At 35.8% G+C, this 18970-nt stretch overlaps 1 protein-coding gene across 1 annotated transcript in view; it reads right to left on the bottom strand.

Moving 5' to 3' along the window:
• Window positions 1-18970, bottom strand: part of LOC113494562 — a 122956-nt gene that overhangs the window by 5530 nt on the left and 98456 nt on the right. Inside the window, exon 2 of the mRNA XM_026872953.1 lies at window positions 17503-17779. Within this exon, the coding sequence (XP_026728754.1) occupies window positions 17503-17584 (82 nt within the window). The 5' untranslated portion in view covers window positions 17585-17779. The remainder of the gene's footprint in view (window positions 1-17502; window positions 17780-18970) is intronic.

Raw genomic sequence — 18970 nt, forward strand, 5'->3', positions numbered from 1 at the left:
AATGTACTGTAACAAAAATTTTCGACCGTTGAAATACCCGAAATGCTAGCTATTCAATCAATGACATCCGTTGCTAGGCAACGTAGGTCATTGAACCAAAATACAATACACTCGAATGTGAACTCGTCAGGGCAATAAAGTAATACTATTAAAATTAATCAAATATCAATTTTAAATGTGAATAAAGCAAAACGAAAATCAAAATTCTTGTTCCTTGTACTTGTACCGATGTCTTTTCGGGTGGTCCTTATATTAGCTACTAGCTTTTCGCCCGCGTCGATGTTGGTTATATCGCGTTTCCAAGAGAAGTCTTCAAAAGTCTGGGATAAAAATTATCCTTTGTTCTCTCTCAAGGTCAACTCAATCTCTGTACCAAATTTCATTAAAATCAGTTCAGTGGTTTAGACGTGAAAGCGTAACAGACAGGCAGACAGACAGGCAGACAGACAGAGTTACTTTCGCATTTATAATATAAGTAGGGATAGACGGTCTTTCTCGTATTTTAGTTTTAGTTTAGTTTAACTCAACTCCTGTGATAATTGTTATTGAGTATTTTTTACAGCTTTTACATCTGAGCCATTTGCATTCGTAGGTACATGTAATACCTACGTAATGAGAACTATGTTTTTAATAAAAAAAAAATTCACTTGCGTATTATAAAAGACTTCACGGTTAGTCGAGTAGTTGAGGCAGCCACGACAATAAATGTGACGTGTCGCGGGTTCGATCCCAGCGTAGGACAAGCTTTTGTGTGATCCACGAATGTATGTCTTGAGTGTGGACTCTGGATGTCTTTGTGCATATGACATGTATTTTTATAAAACCACTCGCGATACAAGAATTACAGTCTTTAAGTAGTCTGACATTTATTAGAAGATATGATTATTATAGATTTATTGAAGGAAAACTTCGTGAAGAAACCAGTACACCTGATTATTTTAGGCCAGGAGACCTATGGCTAATTTAAACTCTCATGCCAGGTTGTAAATCAACTATAGGCTTAGAAAAGAAAATTGAGAATGCCTACGCAAAAATATATAAGTTGGCTTTTAGTTTTTTGTCTTTTTGGTATGTACCCACAATATACACGCAATCATCCTTGTTAGAGGGTTTGTGTAATATCGCCCAATTAACCATATTGCCCTGTAATAGGGCTGTATAGTATACAGGGTGCGCCATAAACGAAGGTATTCATGGCCAGTCGTGCGTGATGCTACAATTAGCATAGTTTATTGAAGATTGGACTGGTGGAGCGGAAAGGTATGAGGCATTGTGTTTAATAAACAGCAAACGTGTAAAAGAAAATCTAAAAGTTTTACTGGCAAGCGGAGAAATATATTATGTTATTTGACTAAGGCCAGATTTTCAATCGTCAGATAACTTTTATTTGAGGAATGAATATGGCCGTTTGACATATTTTCTATAGAAAAGCTGTCAAAACGTAGAACAAAATAAAGTCGTCGAATAAAAGTTATCTGGCGATTGAAAAATCGGCCCTTAATGTAATAATATAAATCTGTATTGTCCTTCAGCCGGGTTTCCAAAAAATATTTGTGAAATAATAATTGAACACGTATTTTTTGACTATCGCATAATTAAAAAGTAAGGGTTTTTTTTTTTCAAAACCTCACCGTACCGTACCTACCGTACCAATTACCAAATATGAAAATATTCCAAATACCCTATTATATAGTCATATAAACAATATTTAACACAATAAGTCATCATTGGCCTAGCCTTTTCCCAACTATGTTGGGGTCGGCTTCCAGTCTTACCGGATTCAACTAAGTACCAGTCTTTAAAAAGAGCGACTGCCTATCTGACCTCCTCAACCCAGTTACCTGGGCAACACGATACCCCTTGGTTAGACTGGTTGTCTGACTGTTGACTACCTGTAACGACTGTCAAATATGTATTAATAATAGCCGGGACCGACAATTTAACATGCCTTCCGAAACACGGAGGAACTCGTTATGACAAAGATGGTCACCCTCTACAGACCTGTGTTTAACCTGTGATCGTTTCACGTTCGTATAACACTATCTTGTATCAGTATTTTACTCTCACTCCAATGTAAAGTGTGTGAACGAAAATTATAATTAAATACGTAGAACATTCTATACGTCAAAATAACTTTGTTTTGCATGATCGTTATCAATAGACGGAATTATTGCAATACTAGGGGTGTCCAACGTGTACGGAATTTCGAATAACTTTTTACTTAATTTTCCTAATACATTTACAGTCGTAGTGGCCTAGCGATTCTGTGCATGGAGTTGTATGCATAAGGTACAGGTTCGGTTCTACTGCAGGGAAAACACTAAAGTAATTTTTTCGCGTGTTAAATGTACTTTTTTAATTATTCCAAGATCTGAACGGTGAAGGAAAACATCGTCATAAAAGCTTCATTGGAAATATTGGAGTTTGAAATCGCCAATCGCCAATCAAATTCTCAAATCTTTCCTGTACGGGCAACGGCCTGTGGGATGAATAAAGGTTTCTATTAATATTAATGCATTATTTTAAAATACAACTCAGTCATTGGCCCTTAGGCGTTAAGCCATGTCCGTTGTTCAGGTGCAAGGCAGAGACAAATTTGAGGCATTTAAGAAAGTCACTGAGTTTCTTTAGTAAATAAGAAAATATATTTCATCCAAAGGAAAATACGTAAAAATTACTAAATAACTCGTATGGTAAATGCTAAATACGGTAATCAGAAAGATTGTATTTTGTGTCCTTGAAATGTCGTAATTCTAGTTGCGTTTAATTTTTACTATCCTAAAACGTATCTCTCCACTTTTGAATGTTATCAAGAAATACGATTTTGCAGTTCTCTTAACCAACAGTTGCACATTCAATAACACTTTACAAAATAATATCCATTTTCCAAAGCAGAACCAACAAGGAGAAACATAGCATAGCACAGTATCGCATCACATAATTCCGTATTGCACGCAACACCCACTCTCATAACGGCGACCCATTTCCTCAGAACTTGTTTGAAGTAACTAACAATGTGTTTTGAAAAACCACAACCAGATTGTGAAACGCAAAGGATTGTAGAATGTATGGGATGACGTCACAGTATTAAAAGTGAAATTTAAATACATTTTGAGTGACATACATGGTATAACTTAAAATATCTTCAGAGGAAATTGTATTTGTAATTAATTACAATACAATTTCTAGGAATATTTATTATTAAGTCTGAAGCCACTACGCAAAGTAAGGAGTGTCTGTCTATAAGATGGCCGCTATGTTGGTATGTGTGTCTAAGTCTATCTGTAGCACAGTAGCTCTTAAATAGGGGAACCGATTTAGATGCGTTTTTTATCTCTTTGGATTTTCCATTTGTTGTTTTACCTTGTCATAATTTAGGTGCAGTATAAATCTGCGAAAAATAGTATTTCATTTCTTAACACTGAGGGAACAAATTGTTTTTTAATTATTTATACGTCATCGACATCTCACAAAACGAAATAAGTATTTGATAGTTTTTTTTTAAAATTAGACGATCGACAAACATTTTGCTTTCTTTCATAGAATTCTCTCGTTTTCATCCTTTATATTGTCTGAATAATACTTTTCAGAGATGTTGACTACGTTCAGTTATAAATTACTCTGCAGTTAAGAATTCTTGATAAACCTGAGACAAACGCGCCCACTCTTGAAAATTGTGTTAAGATTTAACAGACAAGATGGCAATTGCAATTTCTTGGAAAAATACCGAGAACCCTTTCTTTATTATTTTGTTTGTTGTGATTATTTTAGAGATATAAATGTAGAGTTTTATAAAAGTAAATAAATCTACATTTTTTTTTGTAGAGAAAGACAGTTTAAACTTTTATTTACTTTCACTTTCCCCGTTGAATGTATGTTATCAACTCTTGGAGGTTTAATTAGATCCACTGCTCGGTTTCCGATAAAACTGAAATGACAGCATGCAGCATTCGACATTACATTGAGCTGATCTGCTGATGGAGCTAGAAGGTGGAGCCACACTAAAACACTATCAGGTTTCCATTCGTTTGAACTGTCTTTTCGAGTAGGTACTTTGATTTCAAAACATTAAAGCTTATTTTTAAACTATGTTTTTAATTGTTATTCTTACCTTGTGTAACTCGTCAACCCACATTCATATAACAAGATTGTCTTTTAGTTACGTTAAATTTAGAGATCGTATTGGTTATTTAGCTTATCAACCAAAAATATAGACGATTTTTTTGCTGGTATCGCTCGTCATAGTCATAAATGATTCTTAAAAAAAACTTAAAAAAAATTACCTACAAACTCTATTAAAATTATATACTACGCTGCTATCAGATCCGAAAGACATACCAGCTAACTCGGAATGACTCGGATACATTCAAACAATGGCTACGTTACATAAATACATAAGGTGGACAGTACTGTGTAACAAGCCGAGTTTATCCAGCTTCTCTATACATTGAGCAGATGTTGCTCTGTCCGTCCATTGGCTTCACGTCAAACAAACACGGCGTTTTTATTGTCTAACCCTGGTTCATTGTGTAAGCTCTGTATTTGCACATACCTGTGTTCAAAACGATTAATACGTATTCATTATTAATATACAATCGTTAAACAAGATAATGAAAATGTTGGCCGGATTTTGCTGCAATTGTTTTAATATCGAAAATATTGTCAAAACATTATCTGTACTAATATCATAAAGAGGCAATATTTGATTGTTTGTTTGTTTGACATGAATAGGCTTCGAAACTACTGGTCCGATTTGAAAAAATATTTTACTGTTGAGAAGCTACATTATCTATATTAGTTTCGTGAGAAAATTGCGATATTGTAACCCGAGGTGTCATAACTTATATCTTCCAACCACGCGCAAGACGTCGCGGCCAACTGCTAGTACCTTGATAAGAACTGACGATACAAAAGGTTGAACTGCAATAATAAAGCTGCTGTCTGTCTTTTCGTCCGTCTATCTTTCATCAGCTGTGTTTATTGAAACGTGATAGCTATAGAGTTTAAATATTACAGATGATGTATTTCTGTAACCGCTCAACATTATATAAAAATCGAGGCATACAGCAATGTTTGGTATGGTAAAAAAGTTATTTATTAGCCTATTTGTACGGAACCGTTTTTGACAGCTGTTAATTATGTGATGTATGCCCATAATACTTGTAGGCGTAAAAACCTACCTACTTGTAACCACCGACGCAAGATGGGTCGTGGGTTCGATTCCCACCCAGGACAAATGTTTGTGTGATGAGCACGATCATTTGTTTTGTGTCTGGGTGTAATTTATCCATATTATGTATGTGTTTAGAAATATATAAGTATGTTTATCAGTCGTCTAGTACTCATAATACACGCCCTGCTTAGTTTGAGACTAGATGCCGTTGTGTGAATGTTGTCCAATATTATATTATATTATTATTAATTCGATTTCAATTTAGTTTCTTTTGTATTAATGGTGAACCATGTGCGAGAGAACTTGAGTTGTTTTTATAAAAATCGGTCAAGCCATTTAAAAGTTGTGGGGGAAGGATTTTACCGGGGGGATTTTTTTAAAAATCTTAATATTTTGCGGACGAAAATAGTACAAAATTTCGAGTACATTATTAAATTGAGTATGCAATTTTATGGTATTATTATTTCCTTTCGTTTATTTTCGCTTATGTCCAGAAATGTGGTCTTGTGGTAAGGCAGATCAGTAACAACTTCAGTTCTCCAAAGAAAAATCAAATGGAAAGCTTTAAAACTATGCCTTCAATTCGTAAGGATTTAGAAAATCGGTACTCTTAACTTTTAAAATAAACTCTACCTTATTTTTTGTAGGGAAAGGTTGATTTTCAATCGGCCTAACTGCCTGTAATATCTTTATGGCTTAAGAAGATTACCTAAAGGGCAGTTGGTTAAGGACTTTGCGAACTTTATTGAGGTTCTTTAATGTTTTGTAACAAGTCATTTAATTTGATACCAATTCTGATAACTTTGCACGTAAAAAGCCTACGGTCATATTAAAATTCTGGGTGGCGCTCTTGATATACATAAAAAAAACTAATGCAAATTTTACTTTGTTATTCGTAAATGTCCCATCTTGTTTATGAACTAGAAAAATACCTACCAACAAAGTAGACAAAAGTTAGTTAAGTACTTATAAATAAAATAAAATAGATTAAAAAAATAAACAAATTACCCACGTTTTTAACTGTAAATTTTTAACATATTTAGTGAGTTTTACGGCTCATTTAGACGATGCGAGAAATATTGTACAAGTTGCAATACATTGCGGGATCGCGCAGCTCTGTCGTCGAAAGGTATGTGGTATAGCCGGCAATGACGACCTCCGTGGTCGAGTGGCGCACGCACCGGTTTCAAGGTGTCGCTAGCTCTGAGGTCTCGGGTTCGATCCCCGGCCGGGTCAATGTAAAAATTCACATTTCTTCATTGTCTCGGGTCTGGGTGTTTGTGGTACCTTCGTTGTATCTGAATTCCATAACACAAGTGCTTTAGCAACTTACTTTGGGTTCAGAACAATGTATGTGATATTGTCCGCATTAATGTATCGCAACTTGCATGATACTTTCAACACCGTCTAAATCGGCTTTTATATTGTTAATTGCATTGTCATCGGGTTTGAAGATACCCTGAAAATTTCAGCCAAAAATCCAATCGGAACGACATACAAACAAACAAACAAGAAAGTGAGTTTATTAAAACATGGTAAAAATATAAACAGTGACGTTTAACTTTGAATGTACCCCATAGTGCTTAGAACTCGCTTCGTTTCCATTTGTCGCGTTTGAATAGAGGCGTTTCCGTCGTACGGCGAGCAGGAGCCACCGGTACAGGGGTCTTTGTTGAGAGACGGGAACTGGCCCCTGGTCAATGGAAACTTTGATTCTATTATCGCTTATGGTTAGTCGTAGGTTAATATTGTAAGCATGGAAGAGATAACTATTATACTGATACACTCAAGTTGACTGCATCTTTCTGTGTTTCGGATGTTCCTGCATCCTGTGTTGTGGGTCCCGGCTGTTATTCCTACATCTTTGACAGTCGATACAAGGTAGTCAGTAGCTTGAAAAGTCTGACAACCAGTCTAACCAAGGAGTATCGTGTTGCCCAGGTAACTGGGTTGAGGAGGTCGGATAGGCACTAGGCAGTCGCTCCTTGTAAAACACTGGTACTTAGCTGAAACCAGTTAGACTGGTAGCCGGCCCCAACATAGTTGGGAAAAGGCTAGGCCGATGATGACACTCAAATTGACTGCACGGATAGTCGAGGATTGAGATCACCGCGCCGATCCCGCTGAGCGCGAAGTGTTGCCTGCTCGATCGCGTAAGGCATTTGTGTGTTGTTGTGCTGAGTCGGGGTGTCTTTGTGCATGCGAAGTGAATATTTGCGAAACCCCTGCGATACAAGGTTCAATCCTTGTGTCGCAGGGGTTTAGTGGTTAATTAAATGAGTCATTTTCAAAAAAGTTTAAAACCACCATACAGCATAAATGCTGAACTGGGTCTATTTGGCACAGCCGTGAGGCACACGATACCTGCTTTTGTGTTCATTCTTTTGTGTGCCCAAGGCTTGTCAAATAATTTTTTTTTTTCTTTCGTTCTTCTTAAGCATTTTTAACCCCCAACGCCGATCTGTGGGAATAATGAAGTCCGATTGATAAGTGAGAGTAGACATTATTTACTAAATCTCAGCCTGCAATTCTGGTTAAGATGATTCGTCATGTAGGTAATCAAAAAACTGTTTGTCATATTTGTTAATTAGCAAAAATATTGTAGGTATACTAATATTTTCCCTCACGTATTTTTGCGTGTTAAACCCGAAATCTTTGGATTTTATCTAAATTAAATTTATTTGATGGAGGATAAGTAACCTTTGTATATATATCTATATCTCTATCTTCTATCTATCTATCTATCTATCTATCTATCTATCTATCTATCTATCTATCTATCTATATATATAAAAATGAAACGCTGTTCGTTAGTCTCACTAAAACTCGAGAACGGCTGAACCGATTTGGCTTTTTTTAGTCTTGAACTATTCGTAATAGTCCAGGGAAGGTTTAAACGGTGAGGAAAAAGGAAAAAAATGCGGAAATTATGAAAAAAATAACAAATTTAATTTACTAAGGTAAAGGCACCATATTTGGGTATTGTAGAAAAGAACGCTGTTATCAAAGCAATTTACAAGTTACTTCTGTCTGCAAGGTACATTATTCAATTAACAATTTAGCTGTTCATGTTTATATGAGCAAATTATGCTTTAGTGTGTATACGTTTTCAAATAATCGGTCAGTTTAAGGCTAACATTTACTCGAATGCACGCTTCATACCAAATAATGTTTAAGATGATAATTTTATACTGCGTGACTATTTGTTTAGTTTGAAATATTGGAAGGGTTACATTTTTATCGAAAACACATACATATGTAACTTTTGAGTACTTCTTCAAGAAACGACTAGAAAACAAGTTTTTGAAATACATTTTGTGTCACTCTCGCCACCTCCTTTCGTTTACAGTTTATACACTCAGAATTAGGAACCAAATGCATTGGAGTTAGAATTTAAAAATTGTAATAAGGTTCTTTATATTTTACACTATTTAACATTTTTACAGTCAAACTGTGAGTATATTTCAAAATTAAGATAAATAACACTTCTAATAAAAATAGCCAATTCTCTACTTAATTTATGTTCTTTTAAGTTATAATGAAGACACCGCGGAAATAGGTGCCTTTACCTTACTCCACCTACTTTCATGTCAAAATTAAAAGAAGTTTTTATTCTTTTCCATATAATAAAACCTACATGGTAGCCAGCGTAGCTGTCACTTAGATTCTACTTGATCAGGTATCTTCACAATAAAACTATAACCATGCCTAGAAAGAGGTGAATCTTCCCCAACGTCCCAAAGGAGCTTAAAAAATTGAGGAGAGACAGAAGAACATCAGGCTGCAAGTCGCTCCGTAGAAATTGTGTTTGATTTCTCAGGGTATTTATGCATCTGCTTCTAAATCTCAAGAGACAAGTTCAGAATATGATGCGCAACTGTCAGCTGATCGTGAACGTCACGCATTGTATCTTGAGCCGGAGACGTTTACTGATAGAGAATTATGCTTGAATTCCCAGCGAATTCGCACATCTACTAATAGGTCTTTTGAAACAAGTGATGAATGTGATGTCAACAGTTTGACCGAGATTATCATGAGTTAGAAAGTGAGATAGAAAGAATTACTGGAGAACGGCCTGAAGAGAACGAAAAACAGCACAACGAACGTTTGAATTCTGATCGCCTTCGACATTCACTGAACAATGTCGAAATCATCTGACGTATCGGATGTGTCTCAAAATATCGCCGTAAGGCTTGGCGGCCTTCCATAATGTTGGTAAGGGACGGAGAGCATTTACGCATTTCGGAAGCATTCCGCCATCGGATATGGTTCAACATTTTTCATATTATGAAGCTGTTAAATGGCAAAAAGAAACAAACGGTATGTTCTGCTCAGTTGGGAAAGTATATTTCCAGACCAGGCACAAAACGTGAGGGTGACTGGGTTAGGCCAAGTCAGGTTCTGGCCGGCGGTAGCCCGCTTTCGGTGTAGGAAGGATTGCAACACTCTACCATTCACGGACTCAAAAACATAGCACGGTGGTTTAGGTTAAGAAGATTATGATATTTTAACTTTTAGACAAAATTTGGAACATGGAATTGCAGCAGTGATTTTTAATACATTCAGTGTTAGGGTAGGTTTGAGACGGCTACTTTAGAGGGAGGAGATGGTCTTTTACCAGTTTTTCAAAGGTGCTGAGTGTTTGACTCTTTCTTATTAGTGCAGGGAGTTTGTTCGACAAGCACACACCTTGCACGGTGAAAGACCTGTCGAAGAATCCTGTGGAGTGAGGTGGCCTCTTAAGTCGCAAATTTTCCGTTGAGCTCAGGCATCGTGAACGTGTGTCATTAAGGAACTGGAAACGTTTTTTAGACGTAATTCAGACACGTGATCATATTTGCTTAAACCAAATATGAATCTAATGAAAAATTCTGAAAAAGCTCGAGTTAATCTAGCTGTGCCTCATGAATATCAAGATAGTTGTCGTCACAATAATCGAGGATGGGAAGCAAATTTAATCACAAAACTTGCTAACAAGTCCTCACTCCATTAGACGATTTTGTTTGAGTATATACAAAGTGACGACTTGACCGCCGTTCAAAAAAAAGTAACATGGCTTTCTATTAGTAAAATAATTACCGAAATCGGTTCAGTATATGTTGAGATTACCCCACAACAACGTCACAAACTCAAAATTGTACCTCTTTTAATATTATCAAAAATTAAAACCTTAAGTTTTATCTTCCCCATATGCACATAACCTACATATACCTATTAATGTTATAAAGCTGAAGAGTTTGTCAGTCTGAACGCGCTAATTTCAGAAACTACGTACCGTGGACTCTAAAAACCTAATCCGATTTTAAAAAAAAACGTAACTTATATTTTCTAATCACGCGGACGAAGTCGCGTGTAACAGCTAGTATTGAATAAAAATTGTAAATTTATTCAAATCTCATAAATACCTATTTTTTATCATGACCGTGTTGTAGTCATTGGATACATGAACTGGGCTTCTTTTGTAAGACGACTAAAAAATCACGGTGTATTATTATTCCGATTATTTTACTTTCTTAAACTACTCAAAATTATTATTTTTTAATCCAAATAGTCCTCAATAGTAATTGGTGTACCAAAGTAACACTTTCAAGGTCACCAAAGTATATCGACAGAGCCTTTATTCGCATTCAATTACTCTAGAAAAAAACGTCACAAGAAACGTCAACAGTAAAAAAACCGCCTCCCAAAACAAAGAGCTCCCTAAATTCGGAGCTTACACAAATCTCCACACTTTCGAAGCATCAATAGATCCATTGAATTCTCGACGTTACGACACCGGGTGCTTTATTTATTGACAAAGACGTCCCGGACGTTTTTTATTCGCCGTAAGATGGGTAGCCACCATAATAAACACGTACGCACCATTTTAATGGCGTCTGAATGGTTTTGAGCGGCATTTTATGGGCCTCGCGCAGGTGTGGTTATTTGTTCATAACCTCTTATAAAACGGTAGTAGGTTAAAAGGGGCTGTGAATAAACAATGAGTGTTATTGCGTTTAAATGTGAACACATTAGGAAGTCACCCTGTATATGAGGTATATTGTTTAAACAAACGACGATTTATTACGTAATGTCGAAAAGTATCTCAGTAAATCCTACAGACCAAAAACAGAAACAGTTGTATTATGCACGATGTCCATCTGTTACGTTTTTTTTTAAATCGGATTAGTTTTTTAGAGTCCACGCTACGTAGTTTCTGAAATTAGCGCGTTCAGACTGACAAACTCTTCAGCTTTATAACATTAATAGGTATATGTAGGTTATGTGCATATGGGGAAGATAAAACTTAAGGTTTTAATTTTTGATAATATTAAAAGAGGTACAATTTTGAGTTTGTGACGTTGTTGTGGGGTAATCTCAACATATACTGAACCGATTTCGGTAATTATTTTACTAATAGAAAGCCATGTTACTTTTTTTTGAACGGCGGTCAAGTCGTCACTTTGTATATACTCAAACAAAATCGTCTAATGGAGTGAGGACTTGTTAGCAAGTTTTGTGATTAAATTTGCTTCCCATCCTCGATTATTGTGACGACAACTATCTTGATATTCATGAGGCACAGCTAGATTAACTCGAGCTTTTTCAGAATTTTTCATTAGATTCATATTTGGTTTAAGCAAATATGATCACGTGTCTGAATTACGTCTAAAAAACGTTTCCAGTTCCTTAATGACACACGTTCACGATGCCTGAGCTCAACGGAAAATTTGCGACTTAAGAGGCCACCTCACTCCACAGGATTCTTCGACAGGTCTTTCACCGTGCAAGGTGTGTGCTTGTCGAACAAACTCCCTGCACTAATAAGAAAGAGTCAAACACTCAGCACCTTTGAAAAACTGGTAAAAGACCATCTCCTCCCTCTAAAGTAGCCGTCTCAAACCTACCCTAACACTGAATGTATTAAAAATCACTGCTGCAATTCCATGTTCCAAATTTTGTCTAAAAGTTAAAATATCATAATCTTCTTAACCTAAACCACCGTGCTATGTTTTTGAGTCCGTGAATGGTAGAGTGTTGCAATCCTTCCTACACCGAAAGCGGGCTACCGCCGGCCAGAACCTGACTTGGCCTAGCCCAGTCACCCTCACGTTTTGTGCCTGGTCTGGAAATATACTTTCCCAACTGAGCAGAACATACCGTTTGTTTCTTTTTGCCATTTAACAGCTTCATAATATGAAAAATGTTGAACCATATCCGATGGCGGAATGCTTCCGAAATGCGTAAAATAATGCTCTCCGTCCCTTACCAACATTATGGAAGGCCGCCAAGCCTTACGGCGATATTTTGAGACACATCCGATACGTCAGATGATTTCGACATTGTTCAGTGAATGTCGAAGGCGATCAGAATTCAAACGTTCGTTGTGCTGTTTTTCGTTCTCTTCAGGCCGCTCTCCAGTAATTCTTTCTATCTCACTTTCTAACTCATGATAATCTCGGTCAAACTGTTGACATCACATTCATCACTTGTTTCAAAAGACCTATTAGTAGATGTGCGAATTCGCTGGGAATTCAAGCATAATTCTCTATCAGTAAACGTCTCCGGCTCAAGATACAATGCGTGACGTTCACGATCAGCTGACAGTTGCGCACCATGTTCTGAACTTGTCTCTTGAGATTTAGAAGCAGATGCATAAATACCCTGAGAAATCAAACACAATTTATACGGAGCGACTTGCAGCCTGATGTTCTTCTGTCTCTCCTCAATTTTTTAAGCTCCTTTGGGACGTTGGGGAAGATTCACCTCTTTCTAGGCATGGTTATAGTTTTATTGTGAAGATACCTGATCAAGTAGAATCTAAGTGACAGCTACGCTGGCTTTATTATATGGAAAACAATAAAAACTTCTTTTAATTTACTTTTCACAATATGACAGACATCAAAATATGTCAAACGTTTGACATGAAAGTAGGTGGAGTAAGGTAAAGGCACCTATTTCCGCGGTGTCTTCATTATAACTTAAAAGAACATAAATTAAGTAGAGAATTGGCTATTTTTATTAGAAGTGTTATTTATCTTAATTTTGAAATATACTCACAGTTTGACTGTAAAAATGTTAAATAGTGTAAAATATAAAGAACCTTATTACAATTTTTAAATTCTAACTCCAATGCATTTGGTTCCTAATTCTGAGTGTATAAACTGTAAACGAAAGGAGGTGGCGAGAGTGACACAAAATGTATTTCAAAAACTTGTTTTCTAGTCGTTTCTTGAAGAAGTACTCAAAAGTTACATATGTATGTGTTTTCGATAAAAATGTAACCCTTCCAATATTTCAAACTAAACAAATAGTCACGCAGTATAAAATTATCATCTTAAACATTATTTGGTATGAAGCGTGCATTCGAGTAAATGTTAGCCTTAAACTGACCGATTATTTGAAAACGTATACACACTAAAGCATAATTTGCTCATATAAACGTGAACAGCTGAATTGTTAATTGAATAATGTACCTTGCAGACAGAAGTAACTTGTAAATTGCTTTGATAACAGCGTTCTTTTCTACAATACCCAAATATGGTGCCTTTATCTTAGTAAATTAAATTTGTTATTTTTTTCATCTTTTCCGCATTTTTTTCCTTTTTTATCACCGTTTAAACCTTCCCTGGACTATTACGAATAGTTCAAGACTAAAAAAAGCCAAATCGGTTCAGCCGTTCTCAAGTTTTAGTGAGACTAACGAACAGCATTTCATTTTTATATATATAGATTTAAGTAAGAAGGTTTACTTATATCATTTTTCTCTTTTATTTGTAACTATGACAGTATTATTTTTATGGGACTAGTTCATTCTAGTTGGGACTATTTTTGTATCTCTTATAGTTTAGCTAGTCTATTGCGGTTCTGCATCACGTATTCAACAAAATCGGTACTTCCCTTCTTTCTCTTACCACTTGCGATAACTTATTTTGTAGGTATATACACTGTAACATTGACGAGCACACACATTAAAAAATAACCAAATTAAAACATAGACCAACGACGATAAATCCAGGACCCCGATTCTGCTATCTACAATGGCCGATGGATGAATGTCAGTAGAATTAAATTTGAAATTATTTCTATTCTGTTAAGCATTATGCCAATATAATAAATGGAAATTCTTTGTATTGACCATGAGTGTTCCTCCCAGTACTTAATCTTCAATTATTGTGTTAGAAAAATACTTTCAATTATAAGCATAGGGCTAATTTAATTCAATTGCCATTCATTTATCGGCCATTGTAACCAGCAGAATCGGAGCCCTGAACATTTGAATCGTCATAGGTATTTATGACCAAATCTTTAAAAGGAGGATTTCATAGCACCAGTGAATTATTAAAAACAGATGTCTCCAAGAAATAATCGAAATATGTTTTCCTTGCAAAGATTTCAAAATTTGGCCACTTCAAAAGCAGCTTCTTCAAAAAAAGCTGTTCATTCTATTCACTGAAGCGATAACCTTAAAAAAAATACGACTTCCACGAGAAATAATAATCCTTGTGTCTATGCACAATAATGCACTAAGACACCCAGACTTAGGACAAGTATTCGTGTAGATCAAACGCTTCTCCTACGCGGGGAACCCTCTCCCCTATAACTGGCTAACGTTAAGAACTGTTATCAAATTACATTTAATTGTGCGTGGAATCCTATACATATAATTAGACCTCGTAATTAATTATTACGCGAAACAATGGCTTCCCTTATTCAGGCCGAATTTTAGACATTACTAGGTATGTGGCCATAGAGTAAGTGGCTGGGTTTCTTTTTAATTTGTCTAAAGAAAGACATCTTTTAAAATAAGGCAAAGGTACCGGCAATTTTTTTACCTATTATGGTCATATGACATATGGCTATTATCAAAACTACGTCAACTTCTGTTTTAAATAAGGGTCATGTTAGTATTATTCTTGAATGGGGCTAACGACATGTGCCCAAGGCCGTGATCCCCTTGAAAAGCCATAGGTTGCATACAACGCCAACTTGTGTGCCGCTTGACGCTAATATACTATAACCTGCTGATGACAGCGGACGTATTTATAGCATTATTTTTAACCCCCAAAGCCAAAAGAGGGGTGTTCTAAGTATGACGTATCTTTCCGCTGGTCTGTCTCTCGTTGGCATAGTAGCTCCTGAACGGATTGAGCGATTTCAATTTAGTTTTTTTTGTATTACAAGCTAATGATGCGTATGTGTTGTCAGGGCCCCGATTCTGCTATTTACAATGTTCGCTGAATGAATGGTAATGGGATTAAATTTCAATTTCTTCCTATTCTCTTGGACATTTTGCTAATTCCATATATGGAAAGTAATTGTATTGACCGTGAGTGTTCCGCTCCGTACTGAATTTCCAATTATTGTGTTGGAAAAATGCTTAGAATAATACGAAACGAGCCAATTTCCATTCATTCAGCGAACATTGTAAATAGCAGAATCGGGGCCCAGATAAGTAAGATAAAAATAAGTAGAGCCTTTTATGATTGTGGTCGAAGGAAGTTTTTTCTGTGATTTTTTTCCATTTATTTCTTTTTTTCCTCTGCAGCACCGTACATTTCAGAACGTCTCTTAATCTTTTGGTTTGCTTGACGGTGACGCTGTAGACGGGCTATACCTAGAGTTTTTATAAGATCATTCCTTTATTTAATTGAGCGTGTGATTCTCCGGTATTGAGCATCCTACCTCTATTCCTTTTGAGTGTGTCGTAAAAGAGGCCTAAAGGATTACCGGATAGGGAACGGCAGTAACATTCTGGACAATGGTTGTGCGGTTAAATATACTGTTATAGTAATGGTTCACAATAAACAGCTAAACGGTCAAAATACCCTCAGAGCGATACGCGTTTTGCAGTAAACTGGAAAATGTTCACTGTGGTTTTTTTTTAATAGTGTGTTAATCAAAACCTATTAGTCTGTCAAATTATTTCCGAAAATTATCAGTAGTCTTTTAATTTCATAGCCTAAACAAAAAACGGAGATAATATCTCGTGTGACGTCAGTTATCAGCATATTTTTACCGACAAATGACGTTCTTAGCCCCCAAATCCATACGTTTCACGACATTACGTTTTATATTCGTATTTTAAATTAATTTCATAAAATTGAATATTTGCTTATTATGTAGTGTAGTTAATTTGTAGACTGGCATACCGTTATGAAGGACTCTCGATTTCAAAGAACTATCTATTTTATTTTTCAAAGTTTCGTGATATAGTTAATTAATAGGATTTCAGTTTTGTTTTAAGTCAAAGCACCGACAGTCTACATTGGTATTCGAGCTAATTATAATTCACTAATACCTCGCCATGCCATAATCCTCAAAGGATAATCTTATTAGCAGCTTACACTCCATAAAGTTCATCATAAAATATACACCTATGCTAGACGCAAGTAGTCAATCGCAGATTAACATTCATATTACTTTTGATATAATTTTTACGTATTAAATGGTGCATTCGGGACTTATCACATAAAATAGAGTGGAAGAGGGGGGCTAAGAGTCCTCTCATCTATTTGGTAAGATTATTGGTTTTTGTTCTCTAACACGACTCCCGCACTAAGGAATTCGTTCCTTGTGACAAAAGGGGCATTCAGGGAGGGGTCAAGCATTCGTGAATCATACGCTGGTGTCGACGCAACAAAAGCGAGAATCGAAATCCTGACACGACGCGCACAGCGGGTTTGGCGTGGTGACCACAACTACTCTTCTCTGATGCAGTCCTTCGATATAACACAACTACCGTCTTACTTAGGGAGTTGGTAGTAGGATCCCATTGTCGCTAATCAAGAAAAGGCATCTAATTAAAATCCAAGATGGCGTTAAACGCTTCGTACACACGCTCTTGTCTCCGCGGTTCTTTTGGCCGCATCCTTAGCTTTTACATCTCATGAATATTTAGAGCACGTCGACAGGTACCTCTGGCTCCCTCTGCATACCTCTCTTTATCAAATATATAGAATAAAACTTCAAGCACCGTTTATTTACCTATTATACCTATATTGAAATTTACCTTTGGAACTACTGAAGCTTTCAAAGGGGATTGTAAGCCGAATTTATGTTTTACCGTAGTGTTTGAATTGTTCCAGTTTAAGAGGTTTGCTTTGAATTCAATGGTGGTTTTATTTGTGTTAATATTTTGTTATTTGCCATATTTGAGTTGAATGCCTTTGTGGGACATTTTTACGGTGCGAAATAAGTGAATAATTGTGCCTTTTTATAAAATCTTGAATTTAAGAAATAGGTGCTTTTATTAAGTATGTGGAAATGAAATAAAAAATATATAGTTAAAAAATAAAGATTCCATAGTATCTTATGTTTAAAAGATACGTTTTTCAAGTATAGCTCACCTGACTTTTTGGCACTGTTTCCTTTGCCGCCATTTTTGTTTCGTCTCGGGTAGAGATTAATTTTACTCTGACCACACCCCATCACAGAGCGTTAAGCGCACATCACCAAATCACTTAGCATCTTAATTGCATTTAAAAATGAATCACCGGATTGACCACTCATCTATTAAACCAATGTTTACTCGAATTAGTTTTATTTCCTAATTATTGTTTAATCACATTCACTTTGATTTATGTTTTTGCGATTTACAGATGACTCAGCTCCATTTTTTCTTTCCTGGAAATAAAAAAAGGGATTTAAGCAGGCAGACCGGGTTACAATTGGAAAAAGCTTTGACGCAGGGGACATTATATTTATGCGAATGATACCTACAAGTACATACATACAGTGACAGTATTTGCAAAGTGGTTATTTGGAAATGAAAACAATTATCATTTTTTTTTAATAATTATGTAGTCTTAATTAAAGAGAAAATTTTGGAGCTGTAGGAAAAGCAGTCGCAACTTCTGTCTTCCTTATAACCCCGTGAGTTGCAAATAGTTTCAATATTTTATGGTATTTTGATAAAAATAATACATGATAAATGACGCTTTAGATGATATTTACCATACATCAGCAGCATTGGGAGGTACATAAGACAGGATATGCATGATGGTAGGTTTGGCAAGATAGGTCCTTAAACACTTATCACTAAAGAGGTCTCCCTTGATTGTATTGTATTGCAAACGATTGTAGTTTTAAATTGTAGATTTTGGGTATATTACTTTCCATAGTACCGAAAATCTGGGTAGGAAAATAAAAAAAACAACTTACTCGTTATTATACAAGTCATACCTAAGTTATCACATGGAACAAGGTATATAACGAGTTTTAAATTGCATATTTTTCCGAACGTTAACGCTCAAAAATGTACTGAATAGTAAGTGAAGAACGATGGCGTCACTAGATACATTTTGACAATTTAACAATGTGTAGACCCTCAGACCAAATGAGGTTTACCTGTTTGTCTACTACGACTTAAAGTAAAATTGTAAGGGTTGCAGAAGCGTGATGGCGCAACACACAGCTTAGAGTGGCATCTCTCTCCCACGCCCTCAATATGATTACTTTAAGGCGTGATCATAGACCCTCTAGACAGCCAGCAAATTCATTCTATCATGGATAGTGATAACATAACTTCCTTACTTATTCTTTTTTTTTCTTATTATTTACGGGGTTTTTTCTGAATAGAAGATGTCACCCCGTACTTATTCTTGCATAACAAAACAACAAGTCCAGTCACAGACAAACAGCTTAGTTTATAAAATTAATTTTGGAAAAAAATAAAAACTGACTTCAAGACTACACTAACAATATATACAATTGAACTAAAAAGTATAAAATAATATTTTAATTACAAGCCAAAGAAAACTAAAGGAAAATCAACGAAATTATTGATACTTATGCATACTATTTACATTTTAAAAT

This window comes from Trichoplusia ni, chromosome 5 (genome assembly GCF_003590095.1).
Source record: "Trichoplusia ni isolate ovarian cell line Hi5 chromosome 5, tn1, whole genome shotgun sequence".
NCBI lineage: Eukaryota > Metazoa > Arthropoda > Insecta > Lepidoptera > Noctuidae > Trichoplusia > Trichoplusia ni.